At 36.3% G+C, this 23983-nt stretch overlaps 2 protein-coding genes across 2 annotated transcripts in view; both read left to right on the top strand.

Moving 5' to 3' along the window:
* The window catches only part of LOC127842768 (beta-1,3-galactosyltransferase 5-like), a 194666-nt gene that overhangs the window by 151881 nt on the left and 18802 nt on the right, over positions 1 to 23983 (top strand). The gene's annotated exons all lie outside the window — the stretch shown is intronic.
* Positions 1 to 23983, top strand: part of LOC127842767 (coatomer subunit alpha-like) — a 51091-nt gene that overhangs the window by 24275 nt on the left and 2833 nt on the right. The window contains exons 10-27 of the mRNA XM_052372477.1: positions 32 to 98; positions 689 to 767; positions 1278 to 1360; positions 2034 to 2173; positions 5241 to 5326; positions 6198 to 6336; positions 7123 to 7285; positions 9099 to 9245; positions 10913 to 11102; positions 12333 to 12428; positions 14133 to 14432; positions 15933 to 16111; positions 16835 to 16903; positions 18634 to 18770; positions 19597 to 19783; positions 19928 to 20038; positions 21812 to 21973; positions 22290 to 22402. Of these exons, the coding sequence (XP_052228437.1) occupies positions 32 to 98; positions 689 to 767; positions 1278 to 1360; positions 2034 to 2173; positions 5241 to 5326; positions 6198 to 6336; positions 7123 to 7285; positions 9099 to 9245; positions 10913 to 11102; positions 12333 to 12428; positions 14133 to 14432; positions 15933 to 16111; positions 16835 to 16903; positions 18634 to 18770; positions 19597 to 19783; positions 19928 to 20038; positions 21812 to 21973; positions 22290 to 22402 (2448 nt within the window). The remainder of the gene's footprint in view (positions 1 to 31; positions 99 to 688; positions 768 to 1277; positions 1361 to 2033; positions 2174 to 5240; positions 5327 to 6197; positions 6337 to 7122; positions 7286 to 9098; positions 9246 to 10912; positions 11103 to 12332; positions 12429 to 14132; positions 14433 to 15932; positions 16112 to 16834; positions 16904 to 18633; positions 18771 to 19596; positions 19784 to 19927; positions 20039 to 21811; positions 21974 to 22289; positions 22403 to 23983) is intronic.

The following is a 23983-nucleotide window of genomic DNA, read 5'->3' as shown; positions in this document are numbered from 1 at the left end:
TAAGAAATGCATGTTTTCTGTTTCATTTCAGTGGAAACAAGACTCCAGTGTTCTCACTGTCCTACAACCCAGCTGAGAACTCCATCTTAGTTGTAACAGTAAGTCATCTTAAGTCTTTACTGTTTATACTTAACAATATCTCTCATTGCTAAAAAATCTAATTGAGCTCCAACACATAGATACTTGTGGTACTGTACATAGGCATATGAATGATATCCAAAGGAGCATGTTGTCATCTTTGTGCATTAAAGATGATTATATCTACTGATTACTCTATAGAACTGTATGTATATTGATATGCATGATATTCAAAGGAGCATATTTTTATATTTTTGCTAAACAGATAATTACAAAAACTCTTTAATCTTAATAGTTTAAGTGGAGTTCAAACAATTCCTGACAAATCTTGGACCTATTTATTTCAGCGTACCAGCAATATGTATGACATTCAAAGGAGCAAATTGTAATCTTTGTGAATTAAGATGATTACACTCACCCTTTATAAATAGCTTTAGTGGAGTTCAAACAATTCCTGACAAATCTGGGACCTATTTATTTTAGCTTACCAGCAATATGTATGACATTCAAAGGATAATATTGTAACTTTTGTGAATTTAGATGATTACACTCACTCTTTATAAATTTCAAAAGTTCAAATAATTCCTGACAAATCTCGTATTTCTTTCAGCGAACCAGCAATGTTGAAAACAGCATATATGACCTGTATGACATCCCAAAAGACATTCAAGATGCCAAGAACCCTGATGGTAGGAAACGTTAATTTAGTTGTTCTTTTGTTTGTTTTATATTGTTTTCAAACCAAGAATTTTCTCAAAAATGCCTAAAAGATGGCAGAGGCCCCATTAGTCATGTGACTTTAAAAACTTTGATTTATTGCAGAATATGTAGTGATAGGACATTACTTTCCAAGAGACCAGGGTTTTTTATCAATGTCAAGTTTTAGCATTCCCGTGATTCATATGGTTGATATTTTCAATAAAAGTTTAAGGTCCATTTTTTATTAACAATGCAAGTTACATACATTTATTTGCTTTATACTTTTGGATGTTTTCTAAGCTCAGCATGTCAGAAAAAAAATGCAAACAAAACAAAATGTATGTTTACAAATAGGAAAATTCCTGACCAACAATAAAGGCATCATTTGTTTATCAAAATTTTGTCCAGTAAAATCCTTGGGACAACATCTGTTACATTTACAATTATCACAACAACAAATATTTTTGCAAACTCACTGCATAATTTTCTCTTATTCCCAGCTCCTGACAGTAAGAGGTCCTCTGGTTTGACCGCTGTTTGGGTTGCCAGGAACCGATTTGCTGTGCTGGACCGAACACATTCTGTAAGTTAACATCAGTGCTATGAACACACTCTGTAAGTGACATCAATGTTTTAATGAATACACTCTTTAAGTGACATCAATGCTTTGATGAACACACACTGTAAGTGACATCAGTGCTTTGATGAACACACTCTGAAAGTGACATCAATGCTTTGATGATAAACACATTTGATAATCTGTTTATAGTTTATAAAGAATTCAGACATTACAAGGCAAGGTCCAATTACTAGACATTGATGTATTAAACAAAATACTAAAACACAAGATTATTTATATTTTACCCAAAAAGGGGGAGAATATCTTTGCTGCTGTGTCTGTCCGTTCAATTTCTAACTTGTTGGAATGTAGTTTGTATTGGTCTGAAAAGAAGTTCCCAGATTAGAATTTCTGTCCTTTGTCTTTCTGTCTCCTTTTTTGTTTCCACAGGAGATCTCAAACACTAATGACCCTATTTTGATGAAACTTGATATGAAGCATCTTTCACTATCTGTTGGACATGTGCCTCCTTGTCAGATTGTTCTAGTCCATATATTTTTCAGAGTGTTATTGCGCTGGGAGGATTTATACAGAACCATTGGCTTATAATGCCTGCTGATGTATAAACCTTTAATTAATAAGAACCCATTTCTGTATTATCACATGCCAGGAGGTCCATTATTGTTCGCCATTTCAGATTGTGATCAAGAACTTAAAGAATGAGATCACTAAGAAAGTGCAGACTCCCAACTGTGAGGACATTTTCTACGCAGGCACTGGCTGTCTACTGTTGAAGGACAGTGACAGTGTCACACTGTTTGATGTCCAACAGAAGAGGTAGGTTGTTATATGTATTGCTATGTGTGATTGAAAGTGTAAACTGTTGTGTTTTTGTTTCAAATTGGTTACTTGCAAATGACTGCAGCTTGTTGTCATATTAAACAAAATGTTTTAAATAATACAAATATTCTCATATTTAATTTTTGATACTAACATTGATTTTTATGCTCCCCCAAAAATTATTTTGGGGGGAGCATATAGTCTCCGCTTCGTCAGTCCGTCCGTCCGTCCGTGCACAATTTGTGTCGGGCTATTTCTCAGCAACTAATGACAGGAATTCAATGAAACTTTATGGGAAGCTTCACTACCAAGAGGAGATGTGCATATTATCAGCCGGTTCTGGTCGGATGATTTTCACAGAGTTATGGCCCTTTCTAGGTTGGCGCTAGGGAAAAAAAATTAGTAGCCAAATTTCAGCACTACGATAAAGACCCACATTATAACATTATTTGCTCAATGAATGAAATAATCATTATCATGAATCTATAGGTATCAACAATGACTGTATTAAATTATTATTGAAGTCACATTTAAATAAATTATTTGTTACCTGAAATCAAATAATTTTATGTTTTTTTTTTATTTTTCATTTATATTTATTTTCATGCACTGGCATAAACAGTATACAATGTTAGAACTTTCAGATATGCCCCGGTCTTTGATTGGGTGGGTCTTGCGTAACTCTTATTCGCCACCCCCCTTCTCCCAATAACTTTTGCCGTAGTCTGGTGCTTCTTGATTTTTGAAAAATACATTTACTGCAATGTATTCTTGAATTGACATATTTTTCCATAGTTGCAATATATAATTTATTGAAACGTACCGGAAAATTTGTAAGTCTTAAATACTGCATGTACTGAGTGGCTAGGCTATATTTAGTTACACATCGTCTGATTTTTAAAAAGCATGCTTTGCATGCGTAGAACTTGGCATTGAAGACGGCAGCAATAATTTCGCGCTCTTTCTTATAACACGGGTTTTACATGGCATACCGGTATTAATGCATGGTGAATAGTTCTTATCACGTGGCTATAGAAAAACGGTGTAAATCAGTTCTACAAATAGACATGATAAAATATACATGCACTGGATTTAATTTGTTACCGCATCAAATTATTAACGATTTTGTTTTTCACAACTTACTCGCCGTAAGTAATTTTACACTGCTCACCAATTGCAATTATTTTCTCATAATTAATGATTGTTTACAGTACGGTAAATAGGTGTGATGATGATGCCCGAAACCGCCTTTAATGTACTGCTTTATTTACCGGTTTTATATCACGTATTAATGCTACTACTGTGATTCATTGTTAATAAACCTGCGATTAACACTTACTCTGTGACCGACGTCAATCAAAAATAATAATCGCTATATAACTCCGCCTCCATAAACATTCTCGTAACCGATTGGACGTTAAATGTCACAGTTTGGCGACTGGAAAGTTACCCGAAAATTTCCCGTGATGCATCTGTCAGCATACATGACTGTGTTATGTGGCTTGAATATACGATACGGGCATCCAGTTATCTCTTATCAATGGACTATCTGTTACCACCAGGAGCTTTTATGACGATTACATGTGGAAATCGGTACCGAGTTCTCTTTAAAAGTAGGGAATATTATATACTTATAGAGAAATATCAGGGTTTTTTTGCAATCGCCATTTTCATTCACATTTTAAACTTTAATCGCCAGCTGAAAGATTCAATCGCCTATGGCGATTTTGGCGATCGGAAACGCTAACATAGCCTTTGAAATTTTCCATTAACTGTACATATAGTGCAATTCTTGTCCGGGCTATTTCTCAGCAACTAATGACCGAAATTCAATGAAACTTTATGGGAAGCTTCACTACCAAGAGGAGATGTAAATATTATCAGCGGGTTCTGGTCAGATGATTTTTAGCTCATCTATTTTTTTGAAAAAAAAAAAAAGAGCTATTGTCATCACCTTGGCGTCGGCGTTGGCGTCCGGTTAAGTTTTGCGTTTAGGTCCACTTTTCTCAGAAAGTATCAATGCTATTGCATTCAAATTGGTACACTTACTTACTATCATGAGGGGACTGGGCAGGCAAAGTTAGATAACTCTGGCGTGCATTTTGACAGAATTATGTGCCCTTATACTTGATACTTTATACTTTATAAATTGAAAATTTTGGTTAAGTTTTGTGTTTAGGTCCATTTTATTCCTTAAGTATCAAAGCTATTGCTTTCATACTTGCAACACTTACTAACTATCATAAGGGGACTGTGCAGGCAAAGTTATGTAACTCTGACTGGCATTTTGACAGAATTATGTGCCCTTTTTATACTTAGAAAATTGAAAATTTGGTAAAGTTTTGTGTTTAGGTCCACTTTATTCCTACAGTATCAAAGCTATTGCTTTCATACTTGCAACACTTATTAACTATCATAAGGGGACTGTGCAGGCAATGTTATGTAACTCTGACTGGCATTTGGACGGAATTATGGGCCCTTTATACTTTTATTTTTGAAATACCGTCCAACCATTGCACCAAAGAATCCCCCCAACTACTGTGCCCTCAAGACGTTTCCTTTTTATCTGAATATATAGTGCAATATTGTGACAAAAAAAACTTTGGGGAGCATCACCCGTCTCGGACGGTTTCTTGATGAAACATTTTATTGAAGCAAAATGAACAATCTGAAAGATAATTTGAAAAAAAAATCTCTTTTTTTCTGATAACCTTAGTTCTCCAGTAATTTGTTTAATTTCATAGTGGGTCATTGTATACTGAGGTGTGAATCATTCGTATATGTCATGTATTTTTCACAGAAGAAATGTTTAAATTAAAAAATACCTGAATTTGTTCAATTAGATAGTAAATGGTATGCAATTCAATGCCAACTCATGTCATTCCATAATTTTAGACAACGGGCAGTCCCAAATGCTTGGCTAAAACTTTGGCTACATTTTCTAAAATTTGGCTAGAAAAAAATCGAAAATGTTGGCTACAGAAATTTTTGAGCCAGAGTGAGCCCTGACTGTCTTGCATGGGTCTCACCAAGACTTAGGATGGTACTTGTGTTCCATTTCCAGGTCGCTGTCCAGTGTGAAGATGGCCAAGGTGAAGTTTGTGATCTGGTCAGGTGACATGTCCCATGTGGCTCTCATCAGCAAACATGGTGAGTGGGAGGTGGTAATCATTGCGCAATACTACATGGGCTGGTGGGTGGGGATTGTTCAGTCTTTGCAGTTGTTTCGTTAAATCAGTCAGGTAACATGTCCCAATTGGCCCTCATCAGCAAACATGGTGAGTGGGAGAGGGTTAACAATGCACAATATTTCATTTCTGTGGTTTGTTAACCCCTTTCCTAATCATGTATGCATTTTGACTCATTTGTAGTAACTTAGAAGATCAAATTAAATTAAAGAACTTTTGTAAAAGATTCAAGTTTTTTAGGCTTGATTTCCAAACCTTAGATACTAATGAGCAGCAAAGTGCATTAAACATGAACAGACTGCGAGTAACTCGCAGTCTCTTCAGGTTTTATGCTGTTTAATGCTCATCAGTTACAAGGCTTGGAAATCAAGCCGTTAAAACCTAAATCTAGAAAGAATGGTCTTTAATTAAATTTAACTTTCTAAGGGACCACACATGCATCAAAATATGTGTCTTAAGTGGTAAAGGGTTAACAGTTGTTTTATTCCGTTATTGGTAAGGTGAAATGTGCCATGTGGCTCTCTCGTAATCTTGATTGAAAACATGGGCATGGTAGCTAAGGGTGCTAAAATATTTAAAATATATAAGTCAGTTATGTGACAAAGCTTGAGTGAATCTTAGATTTCTGTTATGTTTTATATTTCATAATTTAATTATCTGACAAAGGAAGCATCGTTTTTCATGGAAATACCGAAGCTTTTTTCACATGATTGAAAATTATTTCAAATATCTTGAGGCATATGTTGAACCTGGGAAATTAAAATCTTTTGTTTTCTTGAAAAAAAAACAATCTCCTGACACCCAAACATGGCATTTCGTTTGTTTCCCCTCAGTGATCACCATCTGCAACCGCAAGCTGGAGAGCCTGTGTTCAATCCACGAGAACATCAAGGTGAAGAGTGGGTCCTGGGAGGAGAGTGGTGTGTTTGTGTACACCACTAGCAACCACATCAAATACGCCCTCAACAACGGGTGGGTTGTGTTGTGTATATATGATATTTATTCTACATGATTGGACACTTGCAAATAAATTATGTTTTTGTTGTCCCATAATATGATAATTAGATTTAGAAAAAAAATATGTCTCATTCTCCATAAAATGTCTTATTTCTGCCGCAATGTCTCACAATAATTTTAACAATCAGTTTAGGCACACATCAGTATTCGTAAGGTTCGACTGAAGATTAAAACGTAAAGTTTTCTAGTCAGATATTTGAGATTTTAACATTGTTGAGTGAGTGTCTTCAATAAAAAATATTGTCAATTACTCTGATAAGTTCAAGAAAAGGGAATGTACATTATTTTATTCTTTGGAAAATGGGATAAATGTTGGTGTTTTTATTGCTATGGCTATGAAATGTTTTATTCAGTGAAAAGTTTTACTTTGAAATAACATTTGTTCACGTCAGGGTATTATTATTCCTACAGCTCTTGTTACAAAACTTACACATATAAGTCGCCCTCTGAAAAAAACAGGGTTTAATGCATGTGCCTAAAGTGTCATCCGTGATTAGCCTGTGCAGCCTACACAGGCTTATCAGGGACAACACTTTCTTACCTGACAAGATTTTCATCAAGAATAGTTTCCATTAAACAAAAATAACAACTGAAGCAAAAAAGTGTTGTCCCTGATTTGCCTGTGTGGACTTCATAGTCTAATCGGGGACCACACTTGGTACAGTGCAAGGCTCATATGAACTTTACAGCTCTCATTACAATACTTCTACAATATTTACATGTGCTCTTCCCCTCTCTCAGTGACCATGGCATCATCCGCACGCTGGACCTGCCGATATACATCACGCGTATCAAGGGCAATAACGTGTTCTGTCTGGATCGTGAAGGCAGGCCGAGGGTCATGGCCATCGACCCCACTGAGTTCAAGTTCAAACTGGCGCTCATAAACCGGAAATATGATGAGGTACTTAAACCTTTTCCCGCTCAAAAGTAAAACGAAAATGGCTTTATTCTTCCAGCATACAATCAGCACAGCTTGCGAGTTACTCGCAAGGTGTTCAGTTTTTAGCTCGACGATTATATATAAAATATATATAGTGGAGCTATCCTACTCACCCCGGCGTGGGCGTTAGCGTCTGCGTTAGCGTCTGCGTGCAAATGTTAAAGTTTTCGTACTACCCCAAATATTTTCTTTGTCCCTTGACATATTGCTTTCATATTTTGTATGCTTGTTTACCAACATGACCCCAACCTATAAACAAGAGCAGACAACTCTATCAAGCATTTTGTCATAATTATGGCCCCTTTTCCACTTAGAATATGCAGCAAATGTTTAAGTTTTCGTACTACTCCATTTATTTTCATTGTCCCTTGACATATTGCTTTCATATTTTGCATACTTGTTTACCAACATCACCCCAACCTATAAACAAGAGCAGACAACTCTATCAAGCATTTTGTCATAATTATTGCCCCTTTTATACTTAGAATATGCATATTATTGATAAATCTATGTTAAAGTTTGCGTACTACCCCAAATATTTCCTATATCCTTTGACATATTGCTTTTATATGTTGCATACTTGTTTACCAACATGACCCCAACCCATAAACAAGAGCAGACCACTGTATTAAGCATTTTGACATAATTATGGCCCCTTTTACACTTAGATAATTGAACATTTTGCTTAAATTGCCATAACTTCTTTATTTATGATCACATTTTATTATTACTTTGACAAAACAACACTTACCTGAATACCACAATGGATTCCACCCAAACAATAACCACACGCCCCTACCCAGAATCCCTCCCCCCCCCCAATTTTTTTTTTAAACATCATCTAATAAATTACCCCACCCCACATTATACCCCCTCTCACCCCCACCCCCCTACCCCCCCCCCCCAATGTTTTTTTTTTTTTCAATTATCATCTTATAAATTACCACACCCACATTATACCCCCCTCTCACACACACCCCTTTCCCCCTCTCACACCCCCCCCCCCCCCCCAAATTTTTTTTTTTTTTTTTTTCCTTTTTTATTTTTGAAAGATCGTCTAATAAATTATTGAATATGAACAATTTCCCCATGATGGCTTACGTTATACTGTCAAGCACTCGAATAGTCGAGCGCGCTGTCCTATGACAGCTCTTGTTTTATCATCGCCATAGGCGGAGGGATATTGTTTTGACGTCTTCCGTCCGTCCGGCATTTTTGTGTCCAGAGCCATATCTTGGAAGTGCTTTGGCAGATTTCATTGAAACTTGGTATGCGTATATATATGGATAAGAGGATGATGCACGCCTAATGGAGTTGTACACCATCTGTTAATAACAGAGTTATGGCCCTTTGTATTAAAAAAAAAATGCTTTTTAGCTGAGTGTCAAATATAAAACTTTTGTGTCCAGAAGCATATTGGCGGGGGATATCAATTCAACGAATTTGCTTGTTTTTTGCTGTATTCTTCTAATAAGTATATAAGGGATGGAATTGATTCTTTAAAACTTGAGGCTTTCTAACAAATAGTATGAAAGGTCTTTGTTTACTTTGATTTTCTAAGAGACTACAAACACATCAAAGTGTAATAGACCATTTCTCGTCTGAATTTTGTCAAACTTCTCAAATCTCTTAAATTTATTCTATATTTGTTGAACTTATTCCTGGTCACTCACTCTTACACCTCAGGTTTTGTGAATAGTTAGATCCTCGAATTATAAATTCTTTCTTGAAACTTAAAATTCAGGGCTTATGATCACTGTAATTATGTTTTCAGGTTCTGCACATGGTACGGAATGCCAAGCTTGTGGGTCAGTCTATAATTGCCTACCTACAGAAAAAGGGTTACCCAGAGGTTGCACTCCACTTTGTGAAGGATGAGAAAACAAGGTTCGGTCTAGCCTTGGAGTGTGGAAATCTGGAGGTAGGTTGAATTTTATGGTAAACACTTAAAAAATTAATTAAGCTTGAAAATAAGGGCAAGTACTTTTATACATTTGTGGTTTGATCAGGACACAGTTGTTCTGTATGAGATACAATAGTGTCACGTTACACCCTCTACATTTTTGTTTAAGTTGTTGAAAGGATAAAAAATAAAAGTATGAAATACTATTAAGATGAGTATATGCTATAGTTGCATAGTGTTTACAAAGAAGTGGTGACAAGCACATGTTCATGTCTCAAAGGCCTATAGTTGTAAATATTTAAATGGACTTGCTTAGATTCTTAATTTCATATATGCAAGTGTGTAGCATTTTTTTATTTTCAGTTATTTATTGTCCCTACCGGTGAAACCGGAGGGGACTTATGGTTTGCGCTGTGTGTCCGTGAGTCTGTCACACTTTTCTGGATCCTGCGATAACTTTAAAAGGTCTTCATATTTTTTATGAAACATGGACAGATGGCAATATGGAGATTATGCAGTCATTTCATTTTGTTCATATGTCAAGAATTCTGGTTGCTATGGCAACAAATAGACTAGAAATATTGCTGAAAATGGTGGATGCTGCAATAACTTAAAAAGTTCTTCATATTTTTTCTTGAAACTTCAAACATGGATAGATGGCAATATGGAGATTATGCAGGTCATTTTTTTTTGTTCCTACATCAAGAATTCTGGTTGCTATGGCAACAAATAGACTAGGAATATTGCTAAAAATGGTGGACGTTTACTGGTATTGGACAATATTGCTTGACAATAGCCGTGTTATACAAAAGTTTGTCTTTCACAACCAAACTGCTTATTTTTAATGACTGTGGTAAAATCATTTCATTAACAAGCATCTTATTAAACAAAAATCAATCAATATAAAATCATATTTCCCTTTATGTTAATATTTCAACTATTTGACTACATGAGCCTTGTCCTAGCAAAAATAGGTGTTGATTTATGCGCGTAAAGTGTCTTCCCAGGTTAACCTTACAGTCTGCATAGGCTAATCAAGGATGACACTTTCCGACTCAAATGAATTTTTGATAAGAAGAGACTTTCTTAAACAAACAGCTCCATTAAAGCCCACTTCTTTAAACAAACAGCTCCATTAAAGCCCACTTCCTTAAACAAACAACTCCATTAAAGCCCACTTCCTTAAACAAACAACTCCATTAAAGCCCACTTCCTTAAACAAACAGCTCCATTAAAGCCCACTTCCTTAAACAAACAACTCCATTAAAGCCCACTTCCTTAAACAAACAACTCCATTAAAGCCCACTTCCTTAAACAAACAACTCCATTAAAGCCCACTTCCTTAAACAAACAACTCCATTAAAGCCCACTTCCTTAAACAAACAACTCCATTAAAGCCCACTTCCTTAAACAAACAACTCCATTAAAGCCCACTTCCTTAAACAAACAACTCCATTAAAGACCACTTCCTTAAACAAACAACTCCATTAAAGCCCACTTCCTTAAACAAACAACTCCATTAAAGCCCACTTCCTTAAACAAACAACTCCATTAAAGCCCAGTTGTCCCTGATTCTGCACAGGCTTTTCTTGGTAAATGCAAATGCTTAAATCCCAGTTTTTCCAAATGCATGCTGTTATATTTCCCATTATGTTTATATTTCAACTCTTTGACTATATTCCAAGATTGCCCTCGAGGCAGCTCGTGCGTTAGATGACCAGGTGTGCTGGGAGAAGCTAGGGGAGGCTGCACTACTGCAGGGGAACCACCAGATTGTGGAGATGTCATACCAGCGCACAAAGAACTTTGACAAGCTCTCATTCCTCTACCTGATCACCGGGAATCTGGAGAAACTGAAGAAAATGACCAAGATTGGTAAGAGGCAGTAGGTGTTGGTTAATTTTTACCATGATGTAATCAAATATCAAGTTAGTGGTTTAGTTTAACCCTTTATCACTTAGAAATGTTTTTCGACGCATTTGTAGTCCCATAGAAAGTTAAATTTAATGATAGACCTTTCCTCCTAGATTAAACTTTTAAAGGCTTAATTTCAAACCCTTAGTTACTTATGAGCAGCAAACAGCATAAAGCCTAAACAGACTTTAGGCTTAATTTCAAACCCTTAGTTACTTATGAGCAGCAAACAGCATAAAGCCTAAACAGACTGGGAGTTACTCGCAGGCTTTTCTGGTTTTATGCTGGTTTCAAAAGCCGTTTCACTTTGCTTCTTATGGGGTAAAGGGTTAAACTTTTTTATTGCTCTACTGCATCGAAAGCCTCAGGATTATTGAAACATTGTGGAGTCCGTTTCTTGGGTAGAACCTGATCTAAAGAAAGCTCCCACAACGGTGACATTTTGTGTTCTAATTTTGAAAGACACTCAATGCTTGAGTAATGGGTTTAAGTTACACTTCAACACCGTTATTTCGAAGTCATCGGGACCGTTAAAAAAAAATCGGATTAACAATAATTCGAAATAAACATTTGACAGAAGACTTCTTTGATTCTGTAAAAATAAAACGTAGTGGAAGTCGCATGGTTCGGATACACGCTTACTTAAAAGCGTAAACTAGTCATATAGCAATAGATTACCACTTGTAACAAACAGAGGAATAAAAAGATTCTTTTTCTTGTTTTTATTTTTGTCTAATTACACAACATATAAAATATAACGAATAGCACAAATTATCAGACATACAAACATATGAATACATTTTAGGAAATGAATTAACTTTTTTTTAACTAATACGCAATGTCTCTCTGAACACCAGCTTTCGCACAGACGACAAAAGTGTAATTATCGGATTTTGACGCGCCACGACAAGGTGTAAAAATACGCTCAGTATTTTGCAGTTTTGACTTCGGATTAAAGATTGATAATCACTTCGAAATAACGATTTCTTTGGTTTACCGAAGTTCGGATTAACAATGAAATTTTACATTTAACAAAGAAGAACTAAAATCGGGACCCGAAAAATACTTCGAAATAACGGTGACTTTGGATTATCGGTGTTCAAAATAACGGTGTTGAAGTGTATATGTTATTATAGTTGTAATTTGTTAGGAATATTATGTTAATGTGTGTATTCCTTGTCTTCATTTCAGCTGAGATTCGTAAGGACACCAGTGGTCATTTCCAGAATGCCCTGTTCTTGGGAGACGTACAGGAGAGAGTGAAAATCCTCACTGGGTGTGGACAGAGTAAGCCACCTTTCCTTATAAATATAGATCTTATAGTTGAAGATCGGTCGCTGTGGCCTATTGGATACGGTGTCCGCCTCGGGATCCGCAGGTCTAAGGTTCGAGCCCCATGCAGAGCGTTTGTCGAAGGATGGATGTTTGTCATGGGACTTGTTCCGATATGGCCAGTTTGTGAGTGGCGAATGTTAAAAATGAATGGTTACCGACTTCTATCTGCCTGGCACCTGGCATAGTGATAGGAGTTGGGAGGTACATGGTATACATGCAAAAAGTGTCTCATAAGCAAAATTGGCTGGCTCTTTCAATAGGGGTGACACTATAATAAAAAAGACCATTACCTTTATAGATCATAGGAATGTGTCCTTAATTGACAAGTAAAGTACACTTCCATTGTTTTTTATGCCCCTGGATCGAATTATCGGGGGTATATTGTTTTGGGCCTGTCTGTCTGTCTTTCTGTCCCAAAATTTTAACCTTAGTTAAAGTTTGATAACTTTTGCAATATTGAAGATAGCAACTTCATATTTGGCATGCATGTGTATCTCATGGAGCTGCACATTTTGAGTGGTGACAAGTCAAGGTCAAAGTCATTCTTCAAGGTCAAAGGTAAAATATCATTGTATTTTTTATTTCCTTAAACTTTAACCTTCGTTAAAGTTTGGTCAAAACTTCTTGAATATTGAAGATAGCAACTTGATATTTGGCATGCATGTGTATCTGATGGAGCTGCACATTTTGAGTGGTGAAAGGTCAAGGTCATTCTTAAAGGTCAAAGGTCAAAAATTTAAAACAAAATTCATTTCTCCGTGCAATCTCTTACTTACTAAAATTTTCTTATTAACATTATCTTTTCTGTTCATATTTCATCCTGACGCATCTACCTTGCCTATTTCAGTTTGCCTGTCTGTCATTGTGTGTGTCTGTACAAAAACTATAACCTTGCTCATAATTTTTGCAATATTTAAGATAGCAACTTGATATTTGGCATGCATGTGTATCTCATGGACATGCACATTTTGAGTGGTGAAAAGTCAAGGTTAAGGTCATCCTTCAAGGTAAAAGGTCAAATATCATTGTATTTTTCTTTCCTAAACCTTTAACCTTCGTTAAAGTTTGGTCATAACTTTTGAATATTGAAGATAGCAACTTGATATTTGGCATGCATGTGTATCTCATGGAGCTGCACATTTTGAGTGGTGAAAGGTCAAGGTCATCCTTCAAGGTCAAAGGTCAAATATATGGCTTCAAAGCGGTGCAATAGGGGACATTGTGTTTCTGACAAACACATCTCATGTTAAACATGTCATATATTCCTCCATTGTTATTGTATAAAGAACACACATGTTTGCACACAGCGGACACTGTATAGTTACCAATATCAGTTGAGTTCATATGCAGAGTAAGCTGATAAAAAAATGTAGATCTCATCATGATTACGATAAAACATGTTATGGTGGCGCAATCTACAGAGTAGAATACGCCATGGCAGAGGCTGGGCATGGGCTGAGAGCACTTAATTTGGCGGTAATTTAAGTGAATGTGAAACATTTGTGAAAGGGGGACAGAAATCCAGGTTGAAAGTCTTTACTCTTATTTTTTGAAAAAGTGAGTGATTCACAAGGAATTTTAAAGAAAATCATTTCGTCCCATGTTTCTCAAAGAAAATTCTGTACATGAGGAGGTTAATATGCCCTTCTATTTCAGAGTCCCTGGCGTACCTGACTGCGGCTACCAATGGCCTTGAAGCAGAGGCAGAGACCCTCAAACAATCCTTCGGGGAGACCGAGCGGGTACCAGACCTGTACCCACACGCGACCATGTTGACCCCCCCTGTCCCCATCACCCAGCAGGAGTCCAACTGGCCCCTCCTCACAGTGTCCAAGGGGTTCTTTGAGGGAGCCATGGCCGCCCGAGGGGCCCCTAGCAAGCTGGCTGCTGCTGACGACGTAGAGATCGAGGGGGCAGGGGAGGGCTGGGGCGATGACGATATCAAACTGGACGATGGTAAGCAGGGGCTCATTTAGTACAGAATTTCTCTGTTTAGTCTTCCATACCTTGATTTGTATTATGGCTGAGTCATTTCTCTAATAATTGCAGCTTTAAATAATTTAATCATTTAAAATTCATTTCAGTTGCATTCAATTATGGGGGCATACAATACATGTTTTACAAACTTCTCTTGTTACAGTCATGTGTTCTTTCTCAATTAACATAAAACCTGATCATGCAGTTAATGATATTCCATTTTTATGTGGATGAATAATTTATGAGGTGTGTATATTGTGAAATATGTGAATTTTTGTTTCTTGTAAAATGTTATCATTTTATACCCACAAAACTACACTAGAAATAAAAAAAACTGAAGGGTCTAATAGAGTGTTGACAATAACTGACTGTACAATTCTGTATGTCTTCTAGATGATGAGTTTGGATAAATTGTTGACAAAAACTGACTGTATAATTCTGTACGTCTTAAAGATAATAAGTTTGGATAGAGTGTTGACTATTACTGACTGCATAACTCTGTACCTCTACTAGATGATGAGTTTGGGTAGAGTGTTGACAATTACTGACTGTATAATTCTGTACCTCTACTAGATGATGAGTTTGAGTAGAGTGTTGACAATTACTGACTGTATAATTCTGTACCTCTACTAGATGATGAGTTTGAGTAGAATGTTGACAATATGATAGAGTGTAGACAATTACTGACTGTATAATTCTGTACCTCTACTAGATGATGAGTTTGAGTAGAGTGTTGACTATTACTGACTGTATAATTCTGTACCTCTACTAGATGATGAGTTTGGAAAGAACGTTGACAATTACTGACTGTATAATTCTGTACCTCTACTAGATGATGAGTTTGATTAGAATGTTGACAATATGATAGAGTGTTGACAATTACTGACTGTATAATTCTGTACCTCTACTAGATGATGAGTTTGAGTAGAGTGTTGACTATTACTGACTGTATAATTCTGTACCTCTACTAGATGATGAGTTTGGAAAGAACGTTGACAATATGATAGGAGCGTTGACTATTACTGACTGTATAATTCTGTACCTCTACTAGATGATGAGTTTGAGTAGAGTGTTAACTATTACTGACTGTATAACCTGTACCTCTACTAGGTGATGAGTTTGGAAAGAATGTTGACAATATGATAGGAGTGTTGACTATTACTGACTGTATAGTTCTGTACCTCTACTAGATGATGAGTTTGGATAGAATGTTGACAATATGATAGAGTGCTGACTATTACTGACTGTATAATTCTACTCTACATCTACTAGAGTTTGAGTAGAGTGTTGACAATCACTAGCTGTATAATTCTGTACGTCTTATAGATGTTGAGTTTGGATAGAATGTTGACAACAACTGACTGCATAATTCTGTACGTCTTATAGATGTTGAGTTCGGGTAGTGTTGACAATTACTGACTGTATAATTCTTATATATTGATTGTTGACGATTACTGTCAATTTCTGTACCTCTTCTAGATGATGAGTTTGGAGGTGGGGAGGAGGCTAAAGCAGGGGAGGAGGAGGGAGGTGAGGGGGGAGGCTGGGATGTTGATGAAGACCTTGACCTCCCTGCCGACCTTGACGTCCCGTCGACCCCGACTTCTGGAGGAGAGGGATTCTTTGTACCTCCTACCAAAGGCACAAGTCAGGGACAGGTACAGTGCTCTTTATTCAATTTTATACTGGCAAAACTGAATGTAGATACATACTAAGTTTAAAATAATGTATTAGCATCAGATTGGCAATCACTGTTGTTAGCTTCATGTAGTAGGCTGCTCATAGTTTTCATGTCATCAAAGAGATTGTTGGTAAGTTATGAAGCCTCTGTGTGGTTCAATCTGTTGATTTACTACATGTATTACCCGGATTTTTATGTCCCCCACCACTATAGTGGTGGACATATTGTTTTTGCCCTGTCTGTTGGTTTGTTAGTTAGTTGGTTGGTTTTTTGGTCAAACTTTAACATTTTGCAATAACTTTTGCAATATTGAAGATATCAACTTGATATTTGGCATGCATGTGTAACACATGGAGCTGCACATTTTGAGTGGTGAAAGGTCAAGGTCATCCTTCCAGGTCAAAGGTCAAATATATAGCTTCAAAGCGGCACAAAAGGGGACATAGTGTTTCTGACAACACACATATCTTGTTTGCACCATGGTTTCACTGCCATCTGACTGTTTTGGCTGTATGCAAAAATACTGCTTTTATATTATATGTGAAGAAATTGTGACCTTTATTTAGTTTAAATGAAGGAAAAATGTAGCTTTTAATTTTATTCATAAAAGGGTTAGTCTACTCAACAGTTATGGGAAATAATATTGTAATTTGTTTGTTCTGTTTGATTTTTAAGACATTCATTATTTTGTCTGTTTCAGGTGTGGTGCAATAATTCGCAGCTGCCAGTGGACCATGTACTGGCAGGCTCGTTTGAGACAGCCATGAGAGTAAGTTTGTACAATATAATATTGACTTCAAAATTTAACGAATAATGTTAAACACTTGAACATTGATTTGATCAATATTTTCTTTATCCTTGCCAAAAGTGTACATTCAAAATGGCATTGAAATTGATGCAGTTACTTTTTGCTTCTATTGGATTATTAAGTCAGTTAGCTTGTATCAAAGTGATTGTGTAAGGGCATGTACAGGAAAGATTGATTGTAAAAATGTGTAATCTGCCAAGCATTTAAGAAGTATTCAGAAACAAAAATAATATTGAATTAAGCATTTATATCATAAACCAGGTTTTCTGAAGGAAAAAACTGGTTGTTAGATTGGAGAATGTCGGCGGGCGGGCGGAACAAGCTTCCGGGCCATAACTTTGTCGTTCATTGTGAGATTTTAAAATCATTTGGCACATTTGTTCACCATCATTAGACGGTGTGTCGCGCGAAAGAATTACGTCGATATCTCCAAGGTCAAGGTCACAATTTGAGTTCAAAGGTAAAAAATGGTCATAAATGAGCTTGTCCGGGCCATGACTTTGTCGTTCATTGTGAGATATAAAAATAATTTGGCACATTTGTTAACCATCTTTAGACGGTGTGTCACGGGAAAGAATGACGTCGATATCTCCAAAGTCAAGGTCACTCTTTGAGTTCAAAGGTCAAAAATGGCCATAAATGAGCTTCTCCGGACAATAACTATGTCCTTCATTGTGAGATTTTAAAATCATTTGGCACATTTGTTCACCATCATTGGACGGTGTGTAGCGCGAAAGAATTACGTCAATATCTCCAAGGTCAAGGTCGCCACATCTAAAAATAGATTGATTTTGAAAGAAGTGGGGTTACTTTGAACAATCGGTAACAATGCACATTTTAAGTTGGTCTCCCTTTATCAGACTCTTTTTCTTTTTTTCCAAATTGAAAGCAAGGTCGCCACGAGTAAAAATAGATTAAATCTTACACAAGGGGGTAACAATGCACATTTTGAAATGTCTCCCTTTATCAGACTTTTTCTTTCAAATTGAAAACCTGGTTTTGTGACAATTTTGTCCCTTGTTTTAAAACTTTTGAAACTAAGAGCTTTAAATATTTATTAATTTTTTGCTCTGCTGTTTCCGGAGAAAACCCTTGGTATTGTCATAGCCAGCTCGTCGTCCGCCGTAGGCGTTGTGCTTAAACCTTAGCATTGGCTCCAAAATCAAAGTGCTTCCACCTACAACTTTGAAACTTCATATGTAGATGCACCTTGATGAGATTTACATGCCACACACATTTTTGGGTCACTAGGTCAAAGGTCAAGGTCACTGTGACCTCTAATATAAAACTTTAACATAGGCTCTAAATTCAAAGTGCTTCCACCTACAACTTTGAAACTTCATATGTAATTGCACCTTGATGAGTTCTACACGCCACATCCATTTTTGGGTCACTAGGTCAAAGGTCAAGGTTGCTGTGACCTCTAATATAAAACTTTAACATAGGCTCTAAAATCAAAGTGCTTCCACCTACAACTTTGAAACTTCATATGTAGATGCACCTTGACGAGTTCTACACGCCACACCCATTTTTGGGTCACTTGGTCAAAGGTCAAGGTCACTGTGACCTCTAAAAAGAAAAAATTCTGACAAGCTTTTGCAGCCGAACGTGGCACCCGTTCTGCGGTGCTCTTGTTATTTATTGAGATCACAATATACCGGTAATATACAATACCATATCTCATTGGACAGCTTCTGCATGACCAAGTGGGGGTGGTGAACTTTGAGGAGTACCGGCAGCTGTTCATGGCCACGTACAGTCGGTCACGGACGTGTCACCAGGGCCTGCCTTCCCTACCACCGCTGTTTGGCCACCCACACAGAAACTGGTTGGTAGTTTAAATCCTATTTATTTAAGCTCAATAAGTCCATTTCCTGGGTAGAATCAGTCCTTGCTGTCTATTTGGGAGGTCTGTTGAATGCTCCTACAGTGGGGATCAAACCCATGATCTTTTGGTCGCTAGGCGGACACCATATCCACTAGGCAGGCGACTTTAATTGGTAGTTAGACCACTGTCACATGATTGAAAGTCCATATGAAGCTCTTCCCTCAAATAACAAGCATGATGCACATGATTTAAGAATGTTCTCAGATGTTTTTAAATTTTGATGTCTTGCCTATCAACTGGTGAAGACAGTTTGTCAATCTGTTCAATATGAACTTAAGACTTTCAAAAGTAATTCAGAAGTTAATATATGAAATTATATTTCATTTACATTTTAAATTCAGATGTTCTATTAGAACCAAACATTGTCATTTTCTGAGTCTGTGTGTCAGCGAAACATCTAGTTTTCTACACATTAGAACCTTTCCTTTTTACCTCGGTCAATTTGGATAGGGACAAATACCGGTAACCGTATTCATTTTAAATCGCCAAAGCTGATTAACCCTTTCCCACAAAGAGGCAAAGCGAAAATGGCTATTTGCAAACAGCATAAAACCAGAACAGCCTGCGAGTAACTTGTTTGCTGCTCAGCAGTATCAAAGGATTGGAAATGAAGCCTTAAAACTTGAATATAGTAAGAAAAATCTTAAACTTAATTTAACTTTTTAAGGGACTACAAATGCATAAAAATACATATCTAAGTGGTAAAGGGTTAATAACGTTTACAACACTAGTTATAATTACGATATCAACGTATTTTCCCTCACAGGAAGGAGGCAGGTGGCAGATCGGGAGTCCCTGCAGTGGGTCTGAAGTTGAACAACCTCGTTCAGCAACTCCAGGTGGCATATAACCTCACCACAGCGGGAAAGTTTGCAGAGGCAGCAGAGAAGTTCAGAACACTTCTACTCAGTGTGCCATTGCTTGTTGTGGACACTAAGCAGGAAATATCAGAGGTTTGAATATTAATATTTATTTTTCGACCTGCTTAAAGCTTTTATTAATTTACCTTAATTTTGTGTGCGATGTTAGTGGAAGCAATGACTTTTGTTAGGCTTGGCTTTAGTTGCTTCTGTTCAGCAGTGTATACTGTGTTTCAGGCCCAGCAGTTGGTTGAGATCTGCAGGGAATACATCGTGGGTCTCACGATGGAGATGGCAAGGAAGGACATGCCCAAAGACTCATTGCAGGAACAGAAACGGTTGTGTGAGGTAAGACAGGAGGGCGTGTCCATATTGCGCAATACTAGGAATTTGCGTTTTACGCTGCTACATTGTTTATTTATCCTTAGTGATAAATTTATTAAGTATTGTGCTGATACTAAAATTGAAACGAAAAATTGTATTTATGCTATTATAAGTTGCTTTTTTTACTTCAGTTTTCTTACCAAATTAAATACCGTGTAAATATATACTGCTAATCAGATGAAGTATGTTTTATGCTCACCTGACCCCAGATTTCTGAAATTCTCAAAAGTTAGGTGTAAATTATGCTAATGCATAAGAAGCTTAAGCTAACAATTTTCATATTGTCGTATTGTAAGTGTGCATTAAACATCTAATGAAGACATGAAGACATAATGCAATGGACTATATTTGAAAATGGTCATTAACATAAACAAATTCTTCTTTAGCTTTTTGTCCCGTATAAAAGTCTAGACATGAGGGTCTGATTTGGCAGTTTAAGTCATGTGTTCTTGGTGTTTGATAATGTCATGCAGCAATTTTAAAAGGATTATCCTCAGACACATTAATTGAAGCTCGATTATTTTTTTCTAGTGTAAAACAGTTAAAAATAAGTGACATTTTTCATTCAACATTCTTCACATCGACATGATGTTTGATTATTTCCCTGCAGATGGCTGCCTACTTCATTCACTGCGATAATTTTTTTCTGGTGTAAAACAGTTAAAAATAAGTGACATTTTTAGCTCTACTACTATATATGAAATACATATAGTGGAGCTATTCTACTCACTCTGGCATCGGCGTTGCCGTTCCCGTACGGTGCAAATGTTAAAGTTTGTGTACTACCCCGAATATTTTCAATGTTCCTTGACATATTGCTTGACATATTACCATCATGACCCAACCCATAAACAAGAGCAGACAACTGTATCAAGCATTTTGACAGAATTATTGCCCCTTTTATACTAAGAATATGCATATTATTGATAAATCTATGTTAAAGTTTGCGTACTACCACAAATATTTCCCATGTCCTTTGACATATTGCTTTTATAGTTCTGACATATTGCTTTTATAGTTCGCATACTTGTTTACCAACATGACCCCAACCTATAAACAAGAGCAGATCACAGTATCAAGCATTTTGACATAATTATTGCCCCTTTTATACTTAGAATATGCATATTATTGATAAATTTATGTTAAAGTTTGCGTACTACCCCTAATATATTTCCTATGTCCCTTGACATATTGCTTTCATATTTTGCATACTTGTTTACCAACATGACCCCAACTTATAAACAAGAGCAGACAACTGTATCAAGCATTTTGACAGAATTATGGCCCCTTTTATACTTAGATAATTGAACATTTTGCTTAAATTGTCATAACTTCTTCATTTATGATCAGATTGTATTAATACTTTGACAAAACAACACTTACCTGAATACCACAATGGATTCCACCCAAACAATACCCCACACCCCAACCCAGAATCCCTGCCCCCCCCCCCTTTTCTTTCCTTTTTTTATTTTTGAAAGATCATCTAATAAATGACCACACCCCTCGTTATACCCCCTCTCAACCCCCCCTACCACCCCCCCCCCCAAAAATTTTTTTTTTCCTTTTTATTATTTTTGAAAGATCGTCTTATAAATTATTGAATATGAACAATTTCCCCATCATGGCTTACGTTGTACTGTCAAGCACTCGAATAGTCAAGCGTTCTGTCCTCTGACAGCTCTTGTTCATTCAACATTGTTCACATCCACGTGATGCTTGATTATTTCGCTGCAGATGGCTGCCTACTTCACTCACTGCAAGTTGCAGCCTGTTCACCTGATTCTGACACTGAGAACGGCCATGACGCTGTTCTTTAAACTGAAGAACTGCAAGACCGCTGCTTCCTTCGCAAGACGACTATTAGAGCTGGGACCCAAACCGGATATTGCTACTACGGTAAAAACTCCAATTCTTTACAAAGATTGTTGAAATCATGCCTTTGGAGTAAAAACTTGCCACACCCTAGGATCACATGATTTAAGTAAAATTCTTAACTAACTTATTTTAAAAATCAGTGGTTGAATGATTGGAGTGTTACATCATCTAGTTATCCTCTTCAAAGTTTATCAAATTATCATATGAAAAACATGGGTAACAAAAATTATAATCTTGGAAAAGTTCTGTTGCCACATGACTATATAGAAATTCACGACTTAATTTGGAGGTCATGATTGCAGAGCCATTTAACTTTAGTTTACTTTCAACATTTCAGGCCAGGAAGATTCTAGCGGCTTGTGAAAAGAACCCAACAGATGAACAAGACCTTAAATATGATGAACACAATCCGTTTGACATCTGTGCAGCCTCTTACACCCCCATATACAAGTAAGTTGCTTAAACCCCTGGAATACAAGGAAGTGCAAGGAGTCTATTTTACAATTGTGACTGTTCATTACAAATTAATATTTTTTACATACATTATAACATTAAAAATTGCCAGAGTGTAGGGCATTTGCATTGCTATAAAGTTATTATTGTATTTTTCATTTTTAAAAGTGCTCTTTAGTAACCGGCAGAATCATTGTAAGTTTGAAATATCAAATGCAATTTGAGATGAAATTCAAAATGGATAACAAACATAACATATATGTAAACATGAATAGTGATAATTTGAAAAAAAGTCAATTTCCATTCATCCTTTTAGATAGTATGGTTTCATGTTTATAACTTTAAAGGGATCTTTTCACAGTTTGGTAAATTGACATAATCGAAAAAAGTTGTTTCAGATTCGCAAATTTTCGGTTTAGTTATGATATTTGTGAGGAAACAGTATTACTGAACATTTGCCATGGTCTAATATAGCTATTATATGCATCTTTTGACGATATAAAAACCTAAAAATTATAAAGCGTTGCAACGCGAAACGATTGAATAATTTGGAGAGTTCTGTTGTTGTCGTTTAAATTTGTGAAACTACGAAGATTGCTTATATACATATCAAATATGCATCTTATGTATACTTGGCAGGATAACTCAGTTGGCTAATGCGTTTTTACTTCAGGATTCCGGCAGTCATTGGTTCGAGCCCTGCTGTGGGCTACTTTTTTTCCTTTTTTAAATTTTATTTTTGATTTTTTACTGGAGCTTTTAAAATTTAATGTTAACATTTATCAATATAAAGCATTTAATGACAAACCTTAAAACATGCCAAAATCTGTGAAAAGGCCCCTTTAATAGACATACTTTTGGGACATTACGGAAATAGGTTTTCATTTAATTAATGTATTAGAATACACACATTGTTTGATTTGAAATTTCAATGCAAAGAAGTCACATCATTTTAACAATATCTTTGCTGTTGAATCTAGATTGATTTGTCTAACAATTCTGTCAAACATCAGCTCCTTCTTTGCAACCATAACCTAACTAATTCAGACTGGACAGAAGAGCTGTGTAAATTATGAATCTGCCTTTGGTGGTGATTTTATGCTGTGCTTTTTGGTAAAATTTAGTACTATATGCTAAGTAGCCCCAGACAACCTTTAAACTATTTATAACCAAATTTGTTACTATTTGGTTGATGACTATTTAACAAATAAACATGGACACCAATCACTAGCGTACATAATAAAATTTGTTCAATTAAAGCTACTTGTTAAAACCATATTACTACACGTGACGAGTTTGGCTACATTCGACTTGATAATAATTTATCAAAAGCAAGTCAAAAGCAAATTCATCGCATTATTTGATACACACACTGCTTTTATGGTTCTTCGCTCCATGTTAATTGAGCATCATCTGGTTTGCAAACCATTGACTAAATAGTGACGTTGAAGTTTAATTTTCCTATTTGTCACCACTAATAACACCAAAAGGTTTGGTTGTGGAACGGTTCACATAAAGTAACTTTTGTGAGAAACAAATTTGGCAGTTTATAAAGCTCTTTTTTTGCGTTTCACTGGA

The sequence above is a fragment of the Dreissena polymorpha genome, chromosome 8, assembly GCF_020536995.1.
Source record: "Dreissena polymorpha isolate Duluth1 chromosome 8, UMN_Dpol_1.0, whole genome shotgun sequence".
Taxonomy (NCBI): domain Eukaryota; kingdom Metazoa; phylum Mollusca; class Bivalvia; order Myida; family Dreissenidae; genus Dreissena; species Dreissena polymorpha.
Note: the sequence above shows the minus strand (reverse complement) of the source record. Positions and strands in the feature narration are given on the sequence as shown.